Genomic DNA, 22,249 nt, shown 5'->3' on the forward strand with positions numbered 1-22,249 from the left:
CATAGGAATCTTTTGTCTCTCTCGAGTCACTTTATACATATCGAAGAACTAAAAATCAGGTATGCAGGATTGGTTAGGGTAAGGTAAAGGCCGGTTAGTAGGGTTGGTGAAAACAGGTTCAGAAGAACCTTGGAATAGACCGGATTTCATCTCATGGTCGGTTCTATTCGCTGTTTTTTCCGGTTTGTATTATGTTGCGGGCCAATGGTTGTTCATTGTGATTCCGCTTTTTCATGGAACACTGGGAGGGCTCGATTTAGATCGGATTTGTCGATTGATTCGAGTAACTCCTTCCTTCCCCCTCTTATGTCTCCGACAGTTTACCATCCGAAGATTTCACCAACGCTCAGGGTGCTGAACCGGACGCCGGCCACGGAGAATAAGATGAGGACGATGTCCACGACACCGAGAACGGCTGCACCCATCATGAAACGGGGGCAAAAGATGCGGTAGAGCATGAGATGGCGACGGAGGTGACCAGCCCACATGGTGGTGGCCAGGTTGATGGTGGCGAAGTAGAGGAGGTAGGTGCAAGCCGCTTGGATGACGCTGGAGAGGATCTTGATGGCAGGGTTGGAGGCTTTCGAGGGGGACCCGGACTGGTCGGTGAGTTGTAGGGGCCGCTTCCAGAGGACAGTGAGAGGAACGGCGACGGCGGTGAGGATCTGCGCACCGAAGGTGTTCAGGACCACGAGGATGGGGGACCAGGGGTATTTGACAGATGAGAGCGGGATGAAGGCCGTCTTCCATTGGATGCTGCTGAGGACTGCTTGGTGGCCGGTCTTGAAGTAGTAGAAAGAGCCGAGAAGGGCGAGGACAATGGGACCGATGGCCGAGTTGCCCATGACCAGTGCGTTCGTGTCGAGGATTTCAAGCAGCGAAAGGATCTGCCAGAGGAGCAAGCCAATGGCGCCTTGTCCCATGGGCTTTTGCAGGAGAGCAATGCCTAAACAGAAGTTAACGACGAGGAGGAAGAACCGCGTTCCGTAAACGTTGCCAAAGCCCAGGATTGTGACGGTGGTCCTTGGCTGTTGCTGTGCAGGCGTGGGGGCAGCTTGCGTGTCGGATTCAGAGTTGCCTTTGGTGATGCTGATGCTGATGCACGGCTTCGAGTAAATGTACGCAGTCGTTCCAGCTGCGAATGCAAGAGCCAGAACAAGCTGTGCGACAAATACTCTAATCGACTTCAGGGTCTCTTTGCTCAGTGAAAGCCACTCACCATCGTCTGCGTCCTCCAGGACCCAGAAAACGGAGGTAACAAAGAGGCCCAACCGGAAGCCAACCCCAATCCACAGAGAGGCCGCACCTTCGTAGGACTTCGATCCCACGTAGAAGGACTTCACGACTGTGGGGAGAACCAGCGTGACGATAAATGGGATGGCAAGGTGCCAAGGAGCAGAAGTGGAGGAGGTAGAGGAGGCGTAGTATGTCGAGCGGCAAAACGGCATCTGTTCCTCACGACAAAGGCGAGACAACGAGGCAATTCTTCCGAGGACGATGAAGAGAATTGAATGGTAAACACCCAAGACCCTGTCGGTGGTTGACTTCTGCCGCATGGATGACACACCGGCAAGCACACCAAAAGTGGAGAGGAAAAAGAGAAGAATCTCATCCTCCCATATGGTGTATGAGTTAGATGCAAAACCAACTGACTGGGAGACGGTAAAGATGACAGCGAGCCATCCCCACAAAGAGTTAGGTAGGGGAAGCACCAAGCGCTCCGGTTTAATGAACATTGACCACGAAGCACTAGCGATGCTTCCTGCAGCAGCGAACAGGGCTGACGCCTCGACCAACGGGGTTTCCATCACGCCTGAGACGGCCACACATGCACCTATAACAGCACCAACCGCAGAGCCAACTCCAGCGGATGATAGCAAAGAATTGGTAAGCTCTGTCCGATCCACTTTCAAGCCTCGCGCATAAAACACAAGCAAGACTATTCCCCCGAAGAGTATTGAAACACCCTGGATCATACTCGGTACATCAAACTTGGCCCAAAGGCTGCGGCAGATGTCAAGAGTGCTTCGCTGGTAGAGCCTGAAAGAATCGTAGACAGGACGCAATGTGCCCTCATTTGACTTGCCAAATCTCGGGAGGTTTTTCCACTCAGCTTCCGCAGTTTCCCAGAGTTTCAGTGAAAGGAATTCTTGGCCATCGTTGGCTCCCCGAGACAGCGCATATTCATGCTGATACCGTTTGATTTGGGCGGAAGTCAGGCGGTTGACGGTCAAAAGATTCTTCCAGTCATTTCCGCCAGGTCCAGCGAAAGCCTCTTCAATCGGGGAACCCAAGTTGTTGAAGGGAATCGGCATACCAAGGAGAAGCGAGAGCGTCGGAACAAGATCGATCTGCGGGACAAACCGTTCTCGCGCGTACTTTGGCGGTAGGGCAGTGTCCGGGCTCGTGCGGCCAAACTTCTTTTGCTTCGAATACATCCATAGGGCCGCATCTACTTCATCGTTTGATTCGCCTCCGTGATCGCCTTTCGAGTCCATTCCGTGATCTCCCATCACTACCAAAAGGGTGTTGTCGTCAATCTTAGCAATGAGCTCCCGGATGACTTGATCCATCTGTCTGAGCTTGGCAGCCATGGCCGGATGGTCCGGGCCGTAGCGATGGCCGGCATGGTCGACGCCCAAGTAATGACCGAAAACAACGTCCCACTTGGTAGAGTTTGCCGGGTTTAAGAGAGGGAACAAATTCTCATTCACGCCATTGTCAACAGTATGCAGATCCCACACATTGAACGAGTCAAACGGCCTGGTAAGGTTGGCGTCGAAGTAACCCGGGAAAATAGAGTGCCATGTGTCATCGCCGAGCTGAACCAGGTTCTTGCCGGCGGCGCGAAGCTGTGCGACGATGTTGTCTTCATCAATTGCCGTCCCAGCGAAATTTGAGCCAGCGTCCACGAAAGTCGGCAGAGTCCCGGTCGTAAGGCCCTTCAGGCGCTGCAGCGTTGTGGTGGGGGGATCGGCTATGAAAGGTAGCAAGAAAGCGTTCTCCGGTGTGTTGACAGCTGTTTCATGCAGAACGGGGATATTATCGTGGAACAAATTTGCTTCCTCACTCTCCGGGCTCGGGGCGAACGGGACCGTAAAGTCGTACCGCAGAGCATCGATGATGATGACAATAGCCTTGTCGAAAGATTTCTGGTGCCAGCATCCATCGCCTCCCTTGCCCGCCTTTGCATTTGGTAGCGCACCGTCGAACGGAAGCAGGTCGCAAGACGACTTATTTTCGAGAACCGTCCGCGTCAGAAGGAAACCTTTGGTGAAGAAGTAAATCCCAGCAACGTGTAGGAGCCTACATGGGACCAGGTCCATTAGCATTGCCTCTTTCCAGACTGCAATGGGCTGCAGCATTTGCAGTAGTATCTCACAGGATCCATGCTAGCACACCCAGCAGACCGAAGTGTTTGAGCTTAAATTCCGTTTCCAAAAGATTGTTTCGCGCCTCCTGCAGATTGCTCCCCTTCCCCCCTGACAGCATCTTCGGCATGGGTCCTTTTCGGGTGTCATTGCGCTCCGAGGCTTGCGGCGACGAAGTTCGAGGAGAGGCGTTGGGCTTGGGGCTTCCATGGCCCGGCCCCGGGCTTGTTGCCGAAACCATCACGGAGGGGAGGAAATATTCCTAAGCTGTCAAAGAGCTGCTCATCTAATGAGTGACTGGATGACTGGACAAGGGGCCTCTCGCGCTGGAGAAGCAATTGGATACAAAGAAAAGAGACAAAGAAAAGGGGACAGGAGGCGGGCGAAATTGATCGCTTCCTCCAGAAGAAAAAAAAGTAAAAAAAAATCCAAGTAGTCCAAAGACCTTGATGACCTGCGAGTTCACTTGGATTTACAGCGCAGACATTGTCCCAGCGAGAAACCCAAATGCGCACATGAACCGGAATTGAGACGCAAGAAAGCCGCAGGTGCTGAGGGCGAGTGGGAAAGCTGTGGGCGCGAACAAAAAAGCAATGAGCACGTCCCCAAATCCAAAGCCCCGTGACGTCGGGGATTCGGCGTTTTCGGCAGCCAACTGGCGGATTCTAGTGTGCTGATTGGCGGGCGCCGCACGGGTGTGGGGTTCGTCTCAAAAGGGACAACTGTTTACGCCGAAGAGGAAGTACTTAGGTAAGTATAGGCCATGGAATACACTACGAACAACAAGAAAAGAGCAGTAGTGACTGAGGATGGGGAAAGATTCTGCTCCTGCACGATTAGTCCCAGCAATCTGAGCCCACTTCCCCTTTTCTCTCCTCTCTAAGAAAACTCCCGGATCACACGGAGGCCCTTCTCCAACAGCACGTCTGCATCCGGAGCTAAAAACCCCTGATCTAAGGCTCTTTTCGGTAGCTGTCAAGTTCAGAATATTGATTGTTCCTATGCGACCTTGGAAAGCAGACGTAGTGTACGTCTACCTCATCTTCCGGGCCTTCCGGGTCTTCCGCTACGCCTTGTAGAGCGGCCGCTCCATATGCCACCTCTAGACCTGCGTCGTCCCGACCTGGGCACGCTCGGTTGAATTTTACGGTGGAGATAAGAATTTGGCACTAACGATAAACGTCTTCTCGAATCATTCGAATCAGTAATATAGACGCTAGTCACAACACTATGAAAGATCATTGACGATAAAAGCGAAAATGCGTAGAAACACTTCAATTCTACGACTAGGGCATGAACAGGCTGGGTGATTAAAGAGAGATTGGATTCATGCGGAATATAATGTTTTTGGTGCGCAATTTAAACCATGAGATGAGTTCTACCAACGAGATATCCTTCGATCATCTAATCTACACAGCCATGAAACAGGCTAGGGGGTCATCAGTTACTATAGTAAACAATAATAGCGTCATAAACTTTCATTGATGATGTACGAATAAACATGTCCATTGAGGCTCACTCGAAAGTGCAGCCGTACAATGTCAAGTCAGACTAGTTACATACATTATCCAGCTGCAAGGTACTCTAAAGGCAAACCCGAGAATTGCAAGGGTGGGGGTAATAGAGAATCAGAGAAGATAGCAGAGAAAGAAATAATACAAAAAGAAAAGAAAAGAGGTTAGTAGAAGGAAAAATAAGAAATGTCAACACAACAGACCGGGGACATAACGCTCTTCAGCCCTAGGGACGTGACAGGGAAGAAAGAGCCAGAGGTGACCAAGCACAAGAAACGAACGCTATAGAAAGAAAAGGGGCAAAAGGAAAAAAGGAGAAGAAAAAAGGGAAGATAGAAAACTATCTCCCAAAATTAACCAGCAGCCCTTTGCTGTACACAATTCAGCTGCAGGATGCCTTTAGTTCGATCTTCAGGTGGATTGCAGGAAGAGGAATGACCATTAGAAACAGCGATATCGGCAAGCCCGAGCATGGAGAGCCGGGTGTTTCGACGGGACAAATAACTGCATATGTGCAAGTCGCGAAAAGAACGATGAAACGAGAAACTCAAATATAATACCGAGGATTCGAAGTGAAGCTTCGCCAGAGTATCGTTATGTTTTTGGGGTCGTCGGAGAACAAGGTTGAGGAGTGATCGGATGGTAGAGGGGCATCAATGGACAAAATTCCGGGCCATCAATGGTTGCGTGATGAGCCGTTGACATTTCAAGACCAACGAGGCGCATCCCCCTTCTCTTTAAGCCCTCCCATACGCTCGATATCCAGGGACTGGAAGCGCTCGGCGTCACTTGACTGATACGGAGGAAGGTCCTCATGGCAGGGTTCCAAGCCGACACCCCCGGCCTCGCTAATTCTGACGACCACAACACGCCCCGACTTGCGCTTTCCGGACTCATCTTCCTCCTCGGGGAACGTAATTCGGATTTCGGGAACGGGACTCGGCGGGGGGCTCGATGAATTCTCAATCAGACTGCGTTTCTCGTCGTAGACCAGGACAGACTCGGTTTTGGCATATGGCGGCGCGGATATCGTCAGGCGGCGATGTTGAGATGCACATTGTCCGTTGTGTACGGGAAGTTCGGATTGTTCCCGACTCAGGCGCTTGCGACGCAGGAAGAGGAGTCCACCAACCAGAGCGAGACCAAGTAGGACGAGAACCAAGAGCGAAATCAAGAGGTCGATCATAGCAGAAGACAGGCCTTCGTCGCTGTCGTCACGAACAACCAGTCGTTTGGAGAACGAATTAAACATTTTGGCGGGCGAGTTCACTTTTTTTTTTTTCTTTAATTTGCAATCGAGGGTTTATACGATCAAAAGTGCTTATCAACAGGTGCGAAGATATAAAGTCAAGAATTGAAGTCGTTACTGTATAGCGTTAACGACCGATACCTGTAGACTCAGACAAAGCCACCACTTACTCCAAAGTTCCAAAAGGGGGAAAAGGAGTCTTCGAAGGCGTCAAAAGTAATAACGGTGCGATAGAACACGAATGGACGATTCGGTTGCTAGTGGGATGTTCGAGTGATAGAGAACGTATCAGGTCGGGCAAAAAGGCAGTCAGTCGGACGAAATGGGTCAGGAGAATCTCAGCCGAATGGAGCAGGCTGGGATAGGAAAGAACGGACAGCAAGGTGAGCAGCTGAAAGAGTGAAGCCGACACCTGCTTGGGATAGAAAGAACGTGACGGAGGAGGGGAGGGCGCAAGAATGAGAGAGGGGTTGGAATGGTCGTCGGGGGAATGAGGATGAAAAGAAGGAAAGGAAGAAAAGAAGGACGAGAGCGTGAGATGGGGACAGGAAGAGAGAGTTTCCTAGAGGAGACACGGCCGACCAACCGGCACGACAGGAACGAGGCGCAAGGGCGCTTACCAGGGCCAGAACCTCGAGCGAACCCCCCAGCAAGCCAGCAAGGGTGCATCGCTGGCCAACTAGCGGGCTGGCTCAACGGCGCTAAGCCGCCGCTAGCTGCAGTGAGAATCCACCGCGCGCCGCTTTGTTTGTTGATTTTCGCCTGCGGTGGACCTTGGCAGTTCGCCCGGTGCTGCCGCTAATGAAGGCTAACGGGCCTTGCAAATTGCATCCTCCCTCGCCCGGCCTATCAGGGGGCGGCGGTGCCTGAGACTGCCGTTCGTCCGCCCCGTCGCCCCGCCGCTTATTGGCCAGTCCCCCTGTCGCCAGCTGGTTAGCTTCATCCGCATTCGTCCACGGCCAATGGATGTCAATCGTGGCTCCACTCTTCGGCCTTTTTACTTGGGGTTTTCTTTTTTTGGCACTTTCGGCCCCTGAATTGGGAGGGGGAGCGAGATGTCATGGTCTCATGGTCTGATGGTCTCATGGTCAACGCTGTGTGTGCGTACACCACACTGTATGTGTGGGTGGGAGAACTCGCGGCAACGGTCGAAAGGTACATCGCCAGAGAATGTTCGCCCATGACCTTAGGTACTGCGGATGACTGAGTCCAGTGCGACTCGAAGCGAGCGGCCAGATTATCACAGGTTAGCCCCTTTTCGGTAAAAAGTAAAAACCTGTCTGCGCCGTAGAATTCTCACCGTGATGACCTCACGGTGGGGTCCTAGGCGTGAGATCCCGGCAGAGATCAGAATCATGGAAGCGCTCGCAGATTTAATGTGATATCCAATGCCCATCGCCTACGCAGTATATTTTCTGCGGAGGAATTATCTTGTTTGGATCAAATTGCTTATATGTGAATATATGATCCGAGTTCAGGGCCGCAATGCATACCGCCGGAATATTTGCAATTGGCGCTTGTGAAAGACTACTAGCATGTCCCGGTGCATGCACTTTAGACATCTGTCAACATAATATTATACTGATATTGAACTTGGCTTACCTCGAAATTCGACTGCAGTCTATGGGTTTATATCATTGAGAAAGCAGACGTCGGTTACTTGGCCAAGGCTGCCTGTACACCTTGCAGTGCTTGCGAGCTCGGTCTTCATGTGAAAAATGCACCTGATCAGCGCGATGGATATGTGCCATCCTCAGCTTATGCTATATCGCTTTGTGTTAGCCATTGAATTATTTTAGCTGGTTTGGTGCTTATTTCTAATTCTAGATGCCTTCTAGCCTAGACAGTCAGTCACCTAACACCCAGATGGGGGGGGAGTGAGATTATATACTAACACTGAACCGTTAGTACAGATTTGACTCACATCAGCAACAGAGGACATCCCACCCCGCACAAATCAATTGAATTTCCATTCATCATTCACATGATTAACGCCCCCACCTCATCCCCAGTCTTTCGGTTTTTGGAGGCCTAACCCCAACCCGTAGAACTCCATATACAAAACCTTCCGTGACATCATTCCCACAAAAGGCGTCATGAAAAAAATGGTTTATGCTTCCGGATCGAGCTACTCTAGAGAAAAGTCTCAAATATCACCCCTGCAGAACAACAAACCCCGATTTTTGTTCCTTTCTCATTATGACGTATGACTGGAATGGAGAACCCATGGGGTTGACACCACTGGGCGGAACTACGTCCGGTATAAATATACGCCAAACTAATATAATCGTACGTTTGCCAGAGAAAATGATAAAGCACATGGTTAATTCGCATTGAATAGGAAATCTGTTTGGGGCCAAAAATTCGCCCGATCACCCGGAAGTATAACCATGGGCCAGATCATGACAGAAGGCTGGATGTGTTCGCTGCGGTGGTTTCCTTGGTTAGGACACGCCCTCGAAGATATACACTCGTATATATGTCTGCCTCCTAAGCTCCTATGTGGCTGCCATCAACGGATTGCTTAACCCGAACACAATCCCGATGACTAGTGTAGGTCTAGATCTTCTATTTTGAACGTTGGGATTTGGTATATAGTTTGGCGGAGGCTCTCTACGGTCAACGTTGGGAGGATAACACATGACTGGGTAGACTTTTGAGCTGGCAATACATTAGTCTGCTACCTGGCTCGGCTGCGGCGGAGTTGTCTGGACTGTATGGTACAATTTTTCGTTTTTCATTTGTTTATTTTCATCTTTTTTTTTCTTTTTCTTTTACCAGAATATCGACTGGATGAAATTATTATGTGTTAGTTTATATTACTCGTGTAACTTTAGGTATCCCCAATCTCCCAAGTTTTCCAGGATGGGTCGGATGTCGAGGGAGAAGCTGGGTCGATGAGTTCGGCGCCAGACATTTATCTCTACTGGACAGACCCAAGTCTCTAGCAAACACCAGCTATGATGTATCCGGTACTCAAACTACCACGAGTCGAAGTATTAGTCCCCGTTGTAGCTGGTGAATTTTCCGCCCTTCCGCATGTAAAATGCCATTGTTGATCGCTGCGAAGGAGCATGCAGAACGGGGACATAGTCCTCAGGACCCTTACCGGGGAACAGGCCAGCCACCCAATCACACCGAATCCATGATGTCGGTCTGGTATGTCAATTCCTCGACACGATCAATTCCTGTCGGCAGATTTTTCTTTCTTTTTTGTTCCCGGCATGGATCTCCAGTGCGGGGGGAGGGGGTCCAGTCGGTCTGTTACATGTAGGGAGGCAAGACTCGGCGGAGGTGGAAACATTATCCGCACCTTTTTTTTTATTATCTGAAATGCCATCCTTTCGAGTCAAGCCGTTTCCCGGCGCATTGATAGTTGAATGTGGCTTGAGGGATGTGGAATGCAAGGATGAGTCCCGCCGGGGAAGGATGTCGCTACTATCGTTGAGATGGGGGAAATACTGTACGGCCAGCTGGAAGGGAAGGAAGACCGGAAGTGAATGGCGCATCAGGCTCCAGTTGGAAGATGCTTCAAAGTCCCCAGCCTGTTGGAAAGGTAAGGCGGATGAAACCTTAATCCCCGTTGTTCGTCGAACGCAAGGAGGCTGCCTGGGGAGATACATACATACTGCCTGTGGATACCGAGTAGTTAAGGACTGCCTACGTGCTGATTGATCGCAAATGGGAGGCATCGGTCGTGATTGGCGAGATTGGCGACATGACAAGTACAGACCGAATGAGTGAGAGTCGCCTGGGATTGTTCTCACTGCATGGGTGCGGTATGTGGTTTGGAAGGGAGGAGAGGGAAAAGAGACTAGAGAGCAGCCAAGACCTGCCACTTGTTTGTCGCGCCGAGTTTTTTTTTTTTTTTTTTTTTTTTTTTTTTTTTCGGTCTGTCTTCCCTGCACCGTTTGTTTGTTCGAAAATTAAAGGGATCGCTTGGTCCACGCAAAAGACATGCCAGAGTTTTGGTCCGATCTTTAATATGTCGGGAACGCTGACGGAATGGAATCAACATCCATCAAGACGATGTTCTCATCGAAGCGAAATTACCGGCATCAACTTGATGGTATTAATTTCGATGAAGAAAATCCGGCGAGCTAGTTTAGTGGATCCGATCGGTCGGGCTGGAGCGTAACTTAACTTCTGCGAGCTGGAGGAACGCTCGATGGATGCAACACCGAAAGCGTTGGAAAGTAAGAAATATCGTACGATGGCGATGATCTGGAACAGCCTTAAGAAAGGGAATGGGCGGAAAAGAAACCCCGCAATTGATCTCGACGACTCTACGATGGTTCTGGGGAGATGGCGGCGACATTCTGCTGGCCAGGGAATCATGTCCGAACAACGGGTCACGATGACACTCGAGTGCTACTCCGTATAGTCCGTTGATCGTTGTGTCGGACTGTCTTCCAGTGCACGCTCATAGATGACGCAAAAAGAGGCGCTGGGATGCTGATTCCACCCATGGGATTCCAATTTTCTAGTCCTTCCGGTGGACACCACCCAAGCTTCCATCTCCGACTTGGCTCGTGAGACCTAAAAAAGAAGAAAAGAAAATGCAAAATCAATAAAATGCCAATCCATCCGACACGTCTAGAGGCATCAATTGAGTGGGAGCCGGACAGGAGCGAGAGTCCGTGACGGGGACGCATTCGACGGACCATGGCTGAGGGAGGTGAAGGATGCTCCGGCGTGCCTCCAGAGCTGGAGATCAGAGGGGCCGCCTAAAGTTGAAGCCTAAAAAGAAGCGGCGGGAACGATTGATTTGGCGGGTCTCAACTTTACGATACGCCCGGTATGGCAACCGCGACAAGTCCCCGAAGGCTGGGCGGTACCTGCCCGGTGGGTGCTGGTCCAACCGGCGCGCAAGTACCTGGGCGTCCTGAGGCATCGAGATCGACATCCAGCGCCGCGGCCGATCATTTCGGTATTGTCATGATACCGTATTTTTCTTTTTATTTTTTTTAGGTTGGCGGTCTTTCCTGCGACACGCAGCATCTTTTTTCCAGCTCAACCTTCCCAGCTTATCTCTATCATCGACGTCTTCATTCCGTTGTAAAGACCTCATATTTCTTTTTCCCCTCCCTTTCTTTCTTTTTACCTCTTCTCTTCTTTTTTTTTTTTTATTCCCTCTCCTTCCTTACCTTCAACCACTATATTATATCCCTTCCCGTCTCCCTCGGAGGCCCTGTCGAGCACATCCCCTTCTGTGCAACCCGTTCTCTGTCTGTCCATTTTTTTTTTTTTTTTTTTATTAAACAAAATTCCCCTTCTCTTCGGTCATCCCTCAGTCCAGGTCAAGGTTTGACGTACCTTTCGAATACCGTTGCGTGGTGTTTATCACTCGACCTTTATTACTGCCCGCTGGATATTTATCTGCCCTGATCATATTTTATTTTTCTTCGTGCCCTTCCTGGGGTCCGCTCCGCCTCTTCATTCTTCTTCATCGCTCTCCCGAAAACCTTCTTTCCTCCCCACCGGAGGCTGGACGAGATTCGCGACTCAAGACTGATCGACCCCGAGCCACTCTGGGGTGTCATGCCTGATTTCGTCTGTGTCACAGCTGGATTTCGTTAATGCCGTGCTTTGTTTCTCTTCCGCATTCCCATCCTTCGATGCTCCACTAATCACGTCGGATCGCCTCCATTTGCGCAACAAGCACATTCCTGTCGATACCGGCTGCAATTTTCACTCGACCCTTTCCACCACCCCCCTCCCCCTTGCTGCGTCCCATCATCCAAGCTCGCCCAACGCTCCTCTGATTCATCGCCCTCGTCCCCTGCCCACCTCCGCCTCGACTTCTCCACACGGCACATGAGGGTGATCTGCGAGATTCGAGCTTCCTGGAGCATGCACGGAGTGTAGTAACGTCGCGACGCACATTGACAATTACGATCCACGCCCACCTGCTGAGCATTTTTACGCTGACAAACGAAAGGGAGATCATCCATTTCTTGTCACCTTGCATCTGCTCGTACCGGCCCTATTTCTCCAGCATTTTTCGCTTGTTCGCTGTCCAGCGTCCTCCCTTTCGCCAACCCCTTCGATCCCTTGTACAGTTTGTACAGTGCCGGACCGCATTACGGGCGTACAAAAGACAAAAAAAATTAAAATAAAGGGAATCAAAAACATAATCCTCTTTTACCGCCTCCAATCTCCCATCCCTTTTCGACTTGGAATTTTTTTGCGTTTGCCGCTCAAGTTCCTCGGTGAGTGCCCCGGTTTTCTCCTCGCCCTTCAGAGTCTCGCTCGCTAACTCTGTTGCTCGTTATCGTGCAGTTTACTCTCTGTCGTCTACCTCGTGCCTTCTTTGCCACCGCATCTGGCGCTCTGAAAACCATTACAGTAAACCTACAGAAAGACCGCTGATCATACCCGACGAAAAAAAAAATCTTCCATCCTCGAACGGTTGAATAGCTCTTACCGACCTGGTGGAGAATACAGCTTATCTCTCGTTACCGCCCGTCAGAGCGACAGGTCAAATGTCCGTGATGGGAACGCATACAGGACCAGTACATAATGTGAGATTCAACACTCCTGAATCAAGCGGGTGATCCCTCGGCTGACCGATCTCTTATCAGGTGCGATCGAACCGAACGTCCAATATGAGCAATGATAGAACGCGAGCGCCCGCCGCGAACATGAGTCAAGGTTTCGGTACTCAATCGAGTTGGAATAGCACCATCTGGGGAGATAACTTGGGAGGTAAGAAACCCCACGAACCAGGCGAGATGGACAGGGATTAATATGTCCGGTGCAGACCAGCATGTCGCAGACACGGGATTAGAAGGTAAAGCGGGCTCGAGCTCTCTGCTGTCTTCCTCGGAGTCTGATGGATGGGGTACTCGTCCGAACAGGACTTGGGGCACCATGAACCCCTCGTCCAGTGGCCTGTCCAGAACGGCCAACACTGGCATGACTACTTCCCCCATCCAGAGTCGAGCTTCTGATAGGAGCGCGACTGGGCTCCCCGACGCTGCTGATTCTTCTTACTTTACCCTGCCGAGGCCCTCAGGTGGGGCGCCGGGCCATAAGGCTTATTTGAACACCGGCTCTGAGGGAATTTCACCTTCTGGTGATGGCATGTCTCTGGGAACCATCGGCGGGTTCAGACCCGAGGGTAGACGTCATGCCAACACGTCCTCTGCTTTTGGGGGCAGTCCCGTCGGCAGCGGTTTCCAGATGAGAGCTGGTCTGTCGAGTCCGCTTGACAATACGGCATCCGATGGCGTATCGGCCTCCATAGCGATGTCCTCTCTTCCTCAGACGCTGCCTGACACCGCGGCCCAGAGTTTGAGTCGCAATGTTTATTCACACGCCTCTTCCAATTCCGCCTCATTTGCCCCTGCGAGACCACCTCACTCCTCGTTTCCCTCGTTCCACTCGGAAAGCCAAGGATTTGACGGCCGATACGGCAGCAACTCCGTCGACCTTAACGCCGGGCTCAACAAGTTGAACCTCAATGATAACAACTACGGCGCACACACCGCATCCAACCGGCCCACCTATATCTCACATCCCTCCTTGGATGGTGGCTCCCTCCAACGGTTCAGATACCAGGCTTCGAGTGATGAGAGCAACTACCCTTCCTACGTAAATGAGCGCCCGTCGGACTTGTCATTGCCATACACAACCAGGCCTCGCTTCGCTGAAGGACCGATTTCGCCGACCGATTACGCTCGCATGGAAAGCACTTTCAATCCGGCTCTCGACAGCGGACAACTCTCTGGATCGCATTTCCGAAATGCTTCTGGCAGCCGCCTGCCTGATAACCAGGCCACACCTTACGAACGACGCTTCCGGGGACTCGCTGCGGAACAGGATTTCGCCCCGCCGAATATTAATCCCCTGCAACGCATGGCTTTCCAAAGTGCCTACGATGTCTCGCGGTTCCAAACGGGAGGGCTCCAGGCGCTTCCTACCATGTACCCCCAAGCAGCCCATGCGAGTGCGGTGGCTCTCGCTTCAAGGGGTATGCGCGAGCCAGACCTCTCACAGGCGGCCAGGAGCGCCGTGCTCGATGAATTCCGCACAAATAGCAAAGGCAACAAGCGATACGAACTCAAGGTATGTAACCGGCAGACGCCACTGTACACGTATAACCACTCCGGGATCTGACCATTTTCCACAGGATATATATGGATTTGTTGTAGAGTTCAGTGGAGACCAGCATGGCTCCCGATTCATTCAGCAAAAGCTGGAGACTGCAAACAGCGACGAAAAGGAGCAGGTGTTCCGGGAAATCCAGAGCAATGCCCTGCAATTGATGACGGATGTTTTCGGGAACTACGTTGTCCAGAAGCTTTTCGAGCACGGCAACCAGACTCAAAAGAAGATTATCGCCAATCAAATGAAGGGACATATCCTGAGCTTGTCCCTTCAGATGTACGGGTGCCGCGTGGTCCAAAAGGCACTGGAACACATCCTCACCGACCAGCAAGCATCTATGGTTCGGGAACTTGAACCGGCTGTCCTCCGGTGTGTCCGGGATCAGAACGGAAACCACGTGATTCAGAAGGCCATTGAACGTGTTCCCTCGGAGCACGTACACTTTGTCATTGATGCCTTTATCGGCAACGTCGAGAAACTTGCCACCCATCCCTATGGGTGTCGGGTCATCCAGCGCATGCTCGAACATTGCGAACAGGTGGACCGGGAACAAATCTTGTCAGAGTTGCATGTCTGCACGGCCAAACTCATCCCCGACCAGTTCGGCAATTACGTGATTCAACATGTCATCGAGCACGGCGAAGAAAAGGACCGTTCCGCCATGATCAACGTCGTTATATCAAACCTCATCGCTCATTCGAAGCATAAGTTCGCCAGCAATGTTGTCGAAAAAAGTATCGACTTCGGCGAACAAGGCCAGCGCCAACACATCATTAGCATGCTCACGAACTCCAATGATAGAGGGGAAAACCCCCTGCCCGGACTGATTCGTGATCAGTATGGAAACTATGTTATACGTAAGTGTTTATCTACCTCTCCCAAGGATTTGTTTCCCCAGCGCTGACTCCCCCGTGCAGAGAAAGTTTTGAGTCAGTTGAAAGGCGTCGAGAGAGAGACTCTCGCAGAACAGATCCGGCCTCTGCTCAACGGAATCAAGAAAACGAGCTATGGCAAGCAAGTCGCCGCCATTGAAAAATTGGTATATGATCCTTCCGGTGGCGTTCCTCCCGCAACCCATGCCAGTCACACCTCCTCTACAACACCCCCCAACTCCCACAAATCCTCCCCCCAGCCTTCCAAGCGCTCCGTGAATGGATCGGAGAGCGGCCGGGGCCCAGTTGTCGGGGCGGCTCCGCCTACGCCTCCCCCAACCGACACTCAGTCCAATGTCGACGGATCGGTCGAGTCCAAGAGTGTTCCCAAAAGCACCGTGACTCCCTTGGCCGAGTCTGAGTCCGCGGATGCCACTCCGGCCTCGTCGGTCAATATCAATGGCACTACCTAAAATCAATGGCGAAAGCCACGCTACCTTTTTTTTTTTTTACGCTTCTCCTGTCCATTTTTTATTGCTTTTTCTTTTTCCCCCTATCGTTTTATTATCCTCATTTCTCCCACACCACCCCTTTAACCAAATTCATTTTTAATCCAAGCGTATACATACAGGTCTGCTGAGGGGTGTGAGTCTTCAAGGTTAATTACTATCTTCTGTGTGTGTTTTTTTTTTCCTTTACGGGCATGACGGCGTAAAAGCAAAGGGTCTCACGGCGGGGGGCTTGTTCCCATTCTATCTTGCTTTTCTGCTCTTTTGCTCATGTTCATTTCTTTTCTTTCATGTCCCTATCATTTCCCCAACCCACGCTTTCTTGAAACCTTGCTATCTTTTTAATTGTCTATGGTCTTCTCTTCTTCAACGTTTTTGTTCGAACTTTCTATGTTACGAAAATGAAGCCACGTCTCCCTAGTCGTTGATCGTTCTGTTCTTTGCTTCCTGTTCAAACTACGAGGGTCGGCGTCTTATTTGGTTGAACAAAGGATACCGGGATTCCACGCGTCTTTGACCTGCAGAGGTCGCAAGCATTGAGGCCTTGGACATATGGGACGAATCCGCAAATAGGGAAAGGAAAAGGGAATTGCCTGGAGCATCTAGAGGCTTTGCTTCGAGTCGGTATACAGTCAAATGAATCCAAAAGCGCTGCTGTACCTTTGCTACAAATTGTCTTGTCGGTTATTCCGGTCTGCATTCGACGGCCGAATGAACGTATAATTAATGAATGTCGGAACCAAGGACTTGAGGATGTGTAGCTGTAGCTGTAGAGTAGACAAACGGAGTCCTATCATGCAGTATGGAGGCCCTCGTGACCGTCTAATCGGCTTATCACCACGTGACCTCCGCTTCTCATCCGCCGTCTCCAAATAATTCTTCGTCCCCTCACCATCTTGCGCCACGCCTCTCTTTTCTCAGTTCCTTTGGTCCACCGACAATCCATCCCTTACTCCTCGACCTCTCTCCAAAAGCTTGTCTTCCATCACCACGAACCCCTCACTCGAGTCATTGGAACCTAACCAACCTTACGCAAAACACGCGCAACACCCAACCCAACCCTCACCCTCCAAACAACACCCCAGCAAGCAAGCAACCAACCAAGAAAACCACAAACAAAAAGGCCAGAAACAAAAAAAGAAAATGTCCTCCAACGTCGGCCTCACCACCCCCCGCGGCAGCGGCACGTCAGGATACGTCCAGCGCAACCACGCATTCATGAAGCCGCGGACCGCCGGCTACGGGGCGCCGTATCCGCCCGTGTCCTCGGGCGCCAACGGCATCGACCCCGGGCGGCCGTTCAAGCAGCGCATGCCGGATCAGCAGATCCTGGAGCATGATCGGCGGCGGGCGGTCGAGGTGAAAGTGATGGAGGAGAGGGAACGGTTGGAGGAGGAGAATGAGCGGATTGAGGAGGAGTTGGAGCAGGCGGGGGGAGATAAGGGTGCAGCCGAAGCGGACGAGGAGGAGGGGGAGAAGAAAGAAGATGGGGAGGCGGACGCGAAGGGGCAGAGGGTGTTGACGGAGGAGGAGATCGATGAGCGGTGCGAGGCGCTGCGTGAGAAATTGCTGAAGGAGCTGGAGAGTGATGAGGCGCAGGACGCGCGGGGCCAGCAGTCGAGTGGCGCCAGGAAAGGAGGTCGTGATTTGCCGCCGAAGGAGAGGCGCCAGTTCAAGTCGTATCAGGTGCATGAGCAGGCTGAGGCGAAGATTGAGGAGAGCGAGCGGCTACGCAGGGCGTTGGGGATTAAGGAGGATAGAGAGACCGGGGAGTTGTCGAGTGGGCGGGGAGGGAACTTTGAAGGGAGGAAGAGGGAGTGGGATCGTGAGCGGTATTGAGTTTTCTTGTTCTTTCTTTCTTTAATGTTTTATTGCATTTTCTCTGTTCTTCGATATGTGGGTTTTGGTCCGGGCGTTGTTGGGAGTCATGGGCTTGAGATCAACCTTCTGTGTACATTTAGAACTATGGCTGTGGCTACGATCGAACAAGCATTGAGCCTATCTTAATTGTGCTACTCAAAATGCGCTGTTATAGCTTCATAGAATTCAACTTTTAAGATAACAAAGATACCCTGGTATACACCATACATGTCTTATATACAGGACCTTAAGCACCCAGCTTCTCGATCACCCATCCTTCCCTGGGGTCTTTCTTCTGAACCACCTTCTTAGCCGGCAGCGGCCATCCCATGCGCCCGGATTCGCCCACCAGCGATGGGATCACCCAGCATGCGCGCCGAGGGGGGACGCCACCCAGCTCTTCGATGTTCCCAATTGGCTTGCCGTATTCGATCAGGGGCGTTCCCTGCGCAATAGCGGAGAGTTGCAAGCCACTCGGGGAGACAAGAGGATACATTCTGATCTTAGAGGCCTGCTCAGACACCATCGACGGCGACGACTGCTGCAGATGGGAGTAGATGATGTACTGGGGCATTTCCTTGGGCGAGAGGTTGGCCATCAGCGACGAAGGGTGCACGTAGACCGCCTTCTCGTGCAGCTCGACTGCCGGTCCGTCGCGCGAGCTGAAGAGCGTGAAGTACGGGACGTCGATGGCTCGTTTCGGCTTTCGGTCCATCTCAGGGGGCACGGGGGCCAGGTCGGCGCGGATGGCCACGTTGTCGATGAACCCGGCCGCGATGATCTGCTTGAGCGCCTTGACTTGCTTGTCTGACGGCTCCGGGACGCGGGGCTGGTACGCCGAGATGAGACCGGGGTTGTTGGTTCGTACGATGTCGGTCAGTTGGCTGCGCAGCTGGGTGGCTTCCTTGAAAGCCTTGGCGCGGAGGAACATCTTGTCGCAGAAGGCGTCCCCATCGGAGGCATAGCCGTACGCGCAGATGGCGGACAGGTATTTGAGGGCGTCGGCGGTGTCGTCGTGCTTGCTGAACAGACGGTGGGCTCTGGCGTAGTCCTTGTGGCGTTGCTCTCTGGCCGTGTCTTCCAGTCGGTCCGAGTTCGTGTAGATTCCGCGCTCGTCGTCGTCCTTCGCAGGCGTGGGATCGATCTGGTTCTCGGGGACGAACAAATCGCCAACGGCCAAGGCGGCAACCAGTGCGATGACATAGGGCATACAGCCATGTTGGTGGCCGATGTGGAGCATTTTGCCGAATCTTGGAGACAGCGGATAGGTGGATAGACGATTTCCGATCTGGGTGATCTTTCCTTGCGAGGAGAGCGCACCGAGGTTCTTCAGCAACTTTTCGGCCGCTGCCAATCCCTGACGGCTTGGAGGGGTTGGGAAAGGGAAGTTGATGACGTTGTGAAGACCCATGCTCTTCATTTGAAGGACGACTCCCTCGATGGGCGTCCGCAGAATTTCCGGATCGGTATATTCGGCAAATTCTCCTTCATACACCGCAGATGAGTAGAGTCGATAGCAGTGGCCCGGTCCAGTTCTACCAGCTCGTCCGGCTCTTTGGTTCGCACTGGCCTTGCTAATCCAGTCCACTTGGAACTTCTGTACTCCAGTGGCCAGATCGTACTGCTTTTCCTTGGCTCGTCCGCAATCGAAGACATATTTGATGCCCGGGATTGTAAGACTGGTCTCGGCTACGTTGGTAGCCAGAACAATGAGTCGCGAGTTCTCTGGCGGAGGGTCGAAAACCTTCAGCTGCTCCTTCGTGGGAAGTTGCGAATACAAAGGCAACACATGGACCTGGGTCGACGCGTCCATCGCTTCCTCTTCCATATCAAATCCTTCATCTATATCCGAGTCATCCAGACCGGTAATTTCAATGTCGCTGTCATCGTCCTCCTCATTCCCGGGGTTAGATAAATCGGCTCCACCTATGTCCAGATCTTCCGCTTCCAGTGGCGCATCATTCGCCGAGAGCTGGACCTTGGCTTGAGCAATCTCCCCCCGTTGTGTAGGCTTGAAGGCCTGTTTCAAGCGCTTTGAGAGGTGTCTGATCTCGTTCTGTCCGGTCAAAAACACCAGCATACCTCCAGGAGGCAGCTTCCGGTGGCCCCTCGAGACCTTTCGGAACACTTCCTCGACATAATCGCGGTGGGTCCGCCTGGAAAAGTGCACGGTGACAGGGTACTGTCGGCCCTCCGCCTGCACCAGGGGCGGTGCTCCCTGACGGAAGAGACTGGCATTCTGTGTGAAATCAGAGATGCGCAGAGTCGCCGACATAACCACAAGCTTGAGAGGTTTCACTGTTGGGTCCTCTTCGCTCATGTTTTTCCGCAGGTCGACTATGCGGCTGACCATTCCGATGAGAATGTCAGTATTAACGCTCCGCTCGTGGGCTTCATCAATCACAATGATGGAATATTTGCTCAGAGAAAAGTCTTCGGCAATCTCTCGGATAAGAATACCGTCGGTCATGAACTTGATTGCCGTCTTCTTGGACACGGTGCTTTCGAACCGAATCTGGTAAGAAACCTGGTCGGAAAACGAACCCAGTTCATCACCAACTCGTTTCGCCATACTGACAGCAGCAACTCTTCGAGGCTGTGTCACTGCAATCATGCCGGGGTTGGGGCTATCAGGGTTTCCGAAACCGGCCTCAAACAGGAATTGCGGTAGCTGGGTGGTCTTTCCACTACCAGTAGCTCCCCATATCACAATGGAAGAATTGTTATAGATTGCTTCCATGATTTTCTGTTCTTCGCCCACAATCGGTAGCCCCAAACGTGCAGTCTGCATTTCCTCCGTACGCTCGACCGGAACACTGAATGCCTTCCTGTACGGGTTACCCTGGGTTACCTGAAGCTCTGGGGGCAGCGGCTCCTCTTGATAAACGGAATTCTGAGCAGGCTTTTCGGATTCAGGGCGAATTGGTACATCCTCGTGAACAATGGGACCTGTCGTAGGTTGAAATCCGGCGGCTTCATTGATTTGCTGCCTTGCCCAGGATTTGAAAGCAGATTGACGAGGCTTCGGTTCATCATCTTCATCATCATCATCATCATCCTCTTCATCATCGTCGTCGTCTTCACTATCATCTTCCTCAGAGGCATCTGTCGCTGACTCTTCGGAGTTATCGTCCTCATCCTCATCCTCATCATCCGGATCAGATGCCGATTCATCATCCTGATCCTCCTCGTCATCGGAACCAAACCCTTCCCATGGCACCTCTTGCGTAACCACTACCGGCTGTTTTGCTTTGGGGGCCTGCTTTCTCTTTTTGAGGACCGGGAAACCATCTGGGCCTAATTCAAGAGGACGTTTGAGACCGCTACCAAGTGGCCCTGCCGGTCTAGGGATATTTCCAGCGTCTGTTACTCCGGATGGGGGTTGCCCATCATCAGAGTCATCGTCTGACTGCTCTAGCAGGGGACCTCGTTCATGGGCAGCTGTCGGTGCCGAGGGTCTGTCGTTCTCATCATGTCTTTTGCGTTTGCCCAGTTCTTTAGAGCTCTGCAATGCCGAGGTGTCGGTCTTGGATTTTGCAAGTTTCTTGAGTAGCTCGAGGTTCTCTTCTTTCTTGAGTTTATTTTCCTGGTCGGTTGTCAGTGAGAAGAACGCAATTTAATCCAGTTCGTCCAAGCAATGCGCTTACAATGTATTTGTCCAAGCGCTTCTGTTTCTTCGAGGAGATGGTGGTATGTTGTGATCGCAATTCATCTCTCAGCTGCTGCCTCTTTGCTTCCTTGTCGCTTTTTGAGGCGGGCAATACCTCCGCGGCATTGGTGTCTACCGGAGTGCTCGTCGTTGCAGCATTTTGTTTGTGCTTTTGCTTTCGCTGACGGGGTACAAATTTGGGCATGGTGATAAGCAGTCCAGAAACCTCTGTCTCTAGCCGAAGACAAAAGCCGCAGATTCCAGAGAGGACCGTAGAACAGAGATTTGTTCGTCACTGATGAAGGCGGAGGAAATGAAAAAAATCAGGCGGCGAAGCGATTCTGCTGGAAGGCGGTGAAGCCATCCTCACCGCCCGGCACATCAGGATTTCTCGCATAACAAACAATGAACTGTTCTACTTGGGACTATGAGGGTGTGAATCTCGGTAGAGGATCCTTTGGCTAGAATATGTGTATATGTAGATTCCTTAATGTCCTATAGTTTTTGAATCACGGCAGCTTAGTATTCTTGCATTACCCGATCAGGAACCCTATCTGCTAGTTAATGGACTTTATGAACTATAGCAAGTAAGAAGCCTTATGGCATTTGATTGAATATGATGAAGAGGCAGCAGCAGTCAAGGGATTGTACTAACTTAAATCGGCCGGGTATATTATATGTGTAGTTCTGAGCGCATGTAGTTCTGAGCGCAGGCCCCCCTATTCATCCTTTCACCCACATTTGTCTGACCAACGCATCCTCATATCCTTCCTCACATCCTCATGTGACAGCCCCTTCTAAACCACTGTCCCATGATTCGTGTGGACTGGTGATTATCTTCTCTTAAAAAAATGAGTGACATGTCTCAGGCAGAGGGTCCTCCGGTCCTGAAAGAGGATGCGGTAAAGGATACTCCAGAGATGGCCCAAGAGACCGTTACCCAGGGAAATGTTCAAGATGCCAAGAGTGTCCAGGAAGATGCCAGAGAGGAAGAAGATAAAGAAAAAGGCACGAAGGATGTCGCAGAGAGAGCAGAGGAAACGGCTCCCCCGTATAGGCGCCTTGATCCCTCCAATCCTGGGTGAGTTATTGATAGAAGGCCTGATATAATGA

At 51.7% G+C, this 22,249-nt stretch overlaps 6 protein-coding genes across 6 annotated transcripts; 2 read left to right on the forward strand and 4 right to left on the reverse strand.

Moving 5' to 3' along the window:
- Positions 1-320: 320 nt before the first annotated feature.
- On the reverse strand, positions 321-3,612 carry P170DRAFT_358659 (mannose-ethanolamine phosphotransferase GPI13; the record flags this gene model as incomplete). The annotated part of the gene is made up of 2 exons (XM_024844307.1): positions 321-3,306; positions 3,383-3,612. The coding sequence occupies 2 exons, from the start codon at positions 3,610-3,612 to the stop codon at positions 321-323; spliced, it is 3,216 nt and encodes a 1,071-aa protein (XP_024704734.1).
- Positions 3,613-5,591: 1,979 nt separating this feature from the next.
- Positions 5,592-6,071, reverse strand: P170DRAFT_357460 (uncharacterized protein; the record flags this gene model as incomplete). Its single annotated transcript, XM_024844221.1, has 1 exon — positions 5,592-6,071. One exon carries the CDS (start codon positions 6,069-6,071, stop codon positions 5,592-5,594), a length of 480 nt encoding a protein of 159 aa, XP_024704735.1.
- A 4,248-nt stretch (positions 6,072-10,319) lies between these two features.
- P170DRAFT_184187 (uncharacterized protein) lies at positions 10,320-10,854 on the reverse strand. The gene has a single exon (XM_024842679.1). It carries the CDS (start codon positions 10,799-10,801, stop codon positions 10,487-10,489), a length of 315 nt encoding a protein of 104 aa, XP_024704736.1. The 5' UTR covers positions 10,802-10,854; the 3' UTR covers positions 10,320-10,486.
- Positions 10,855-12,742: 1,888 nt separating this feature from the next.
- On the forward strand, positions 12,743-15,591 carry P170DRAFT_447093 (mRNA-binding protein PUF3; the record flags this gene model as incomplete). The annotated part of the gene is made up of 4 exons (XM_024850850.1): positions 12,743-12,842; positions 12,898-14,204; positions 14,269-15,103; positions 15,164-15,591. The coding sequence occupies 4 exons, from the start codon at positions 12,743-12,745 to the stop codon at positions 15,589-15,591; spliced, it is 2,670 nt and encodes an 889-aa protein (XP_024704737.1).
- A 937-nt stretch (positions 15,592-16,528) lies between these two features.
- On the forward strand, positions 16,529-17,466 carry cwc21 (U2-type spliceosomal complex subunit CWC21; the record flags this gene model as incomplete). The annotated part of the gene is made up of 2 exons (XM_024846742.1): positions 16,529-17,071; positions 17,114-17,466. The coding sequence occupies exons 1-2, from the start codon at positions 16,771-16,773 to the stop codon at positions 17,464-17,466; spliced, it is 654 nt and encodes a 217-aa protein (XP_024704738.1). The 5' UTR covers positions 16,529-16,770.
- A 233-nt stretch (positions 17,467-17,699) lies between these two features.
- Positions 17,700-21,400, reverse strand: P170DRAFT_384319 (ATP-dependent RNA helicase ECM16). The gene is made up of 2 exons (XM_024845677.1): positions 21,135-21,400; positions 17,700-21,073 (listed from the first exon to the last, which is right to left on the reverse strand). Exons 1-2 carry the CDS (start codon positions 21,339-21,341, stop codon positions 17,735-17,737), a joined length of 3,546 nt encoding a protein of 1,181 aa, XP_024704739.1. The 5' UTR covers positions 21,342-21,400; the 3' UTR covers positions 17,700-17,734.
- Between the last annotated feature and the right edge of the window lie 849 nt (positions 21,401-22,249).

The sequence above is a fragment of the Aspergillus steynii genome, assembly GCF_002849105.1.
Source record: "Aspergillus steynii IBT 23096 chromosome Unknown P170scaffold_4, whole genome shotgun sequence".
Taxonomy (NCBI): domain Eukaryota; kingdom Fungi; phylum Ascomycota; class Eurotiomycetes; order Eurotiales; family Aspergillaceae; genus Aspergillus; species Aspergillus steynii.

Excerpts from the sequence above, each read along its gene's own strand:
- P170DRAFT_184187 (XM_024842679.1), bottom strand. The coding sequence starts at position 10,801 with ATGGTCCGTCGAATGCGTCCCCGTCACGGACTCTCGCTCCTGTCCGGC.
- P170DRAFT_384319 (XM_024845677.1), bottom strand. The coding sequence starts at position 21,341 with ATGCCCAAATTTGTACCCCGTCAGCGAAAGCAAAAGCACAAACAAAAT. Across the intron at positions 21,074-21,134 it reads AGCGCTTGGACAAATACATT|GAAAATAAACTCAAGAAAGA; the intron begins GTAAGCGCATTG and ends ACAACCGACCAG.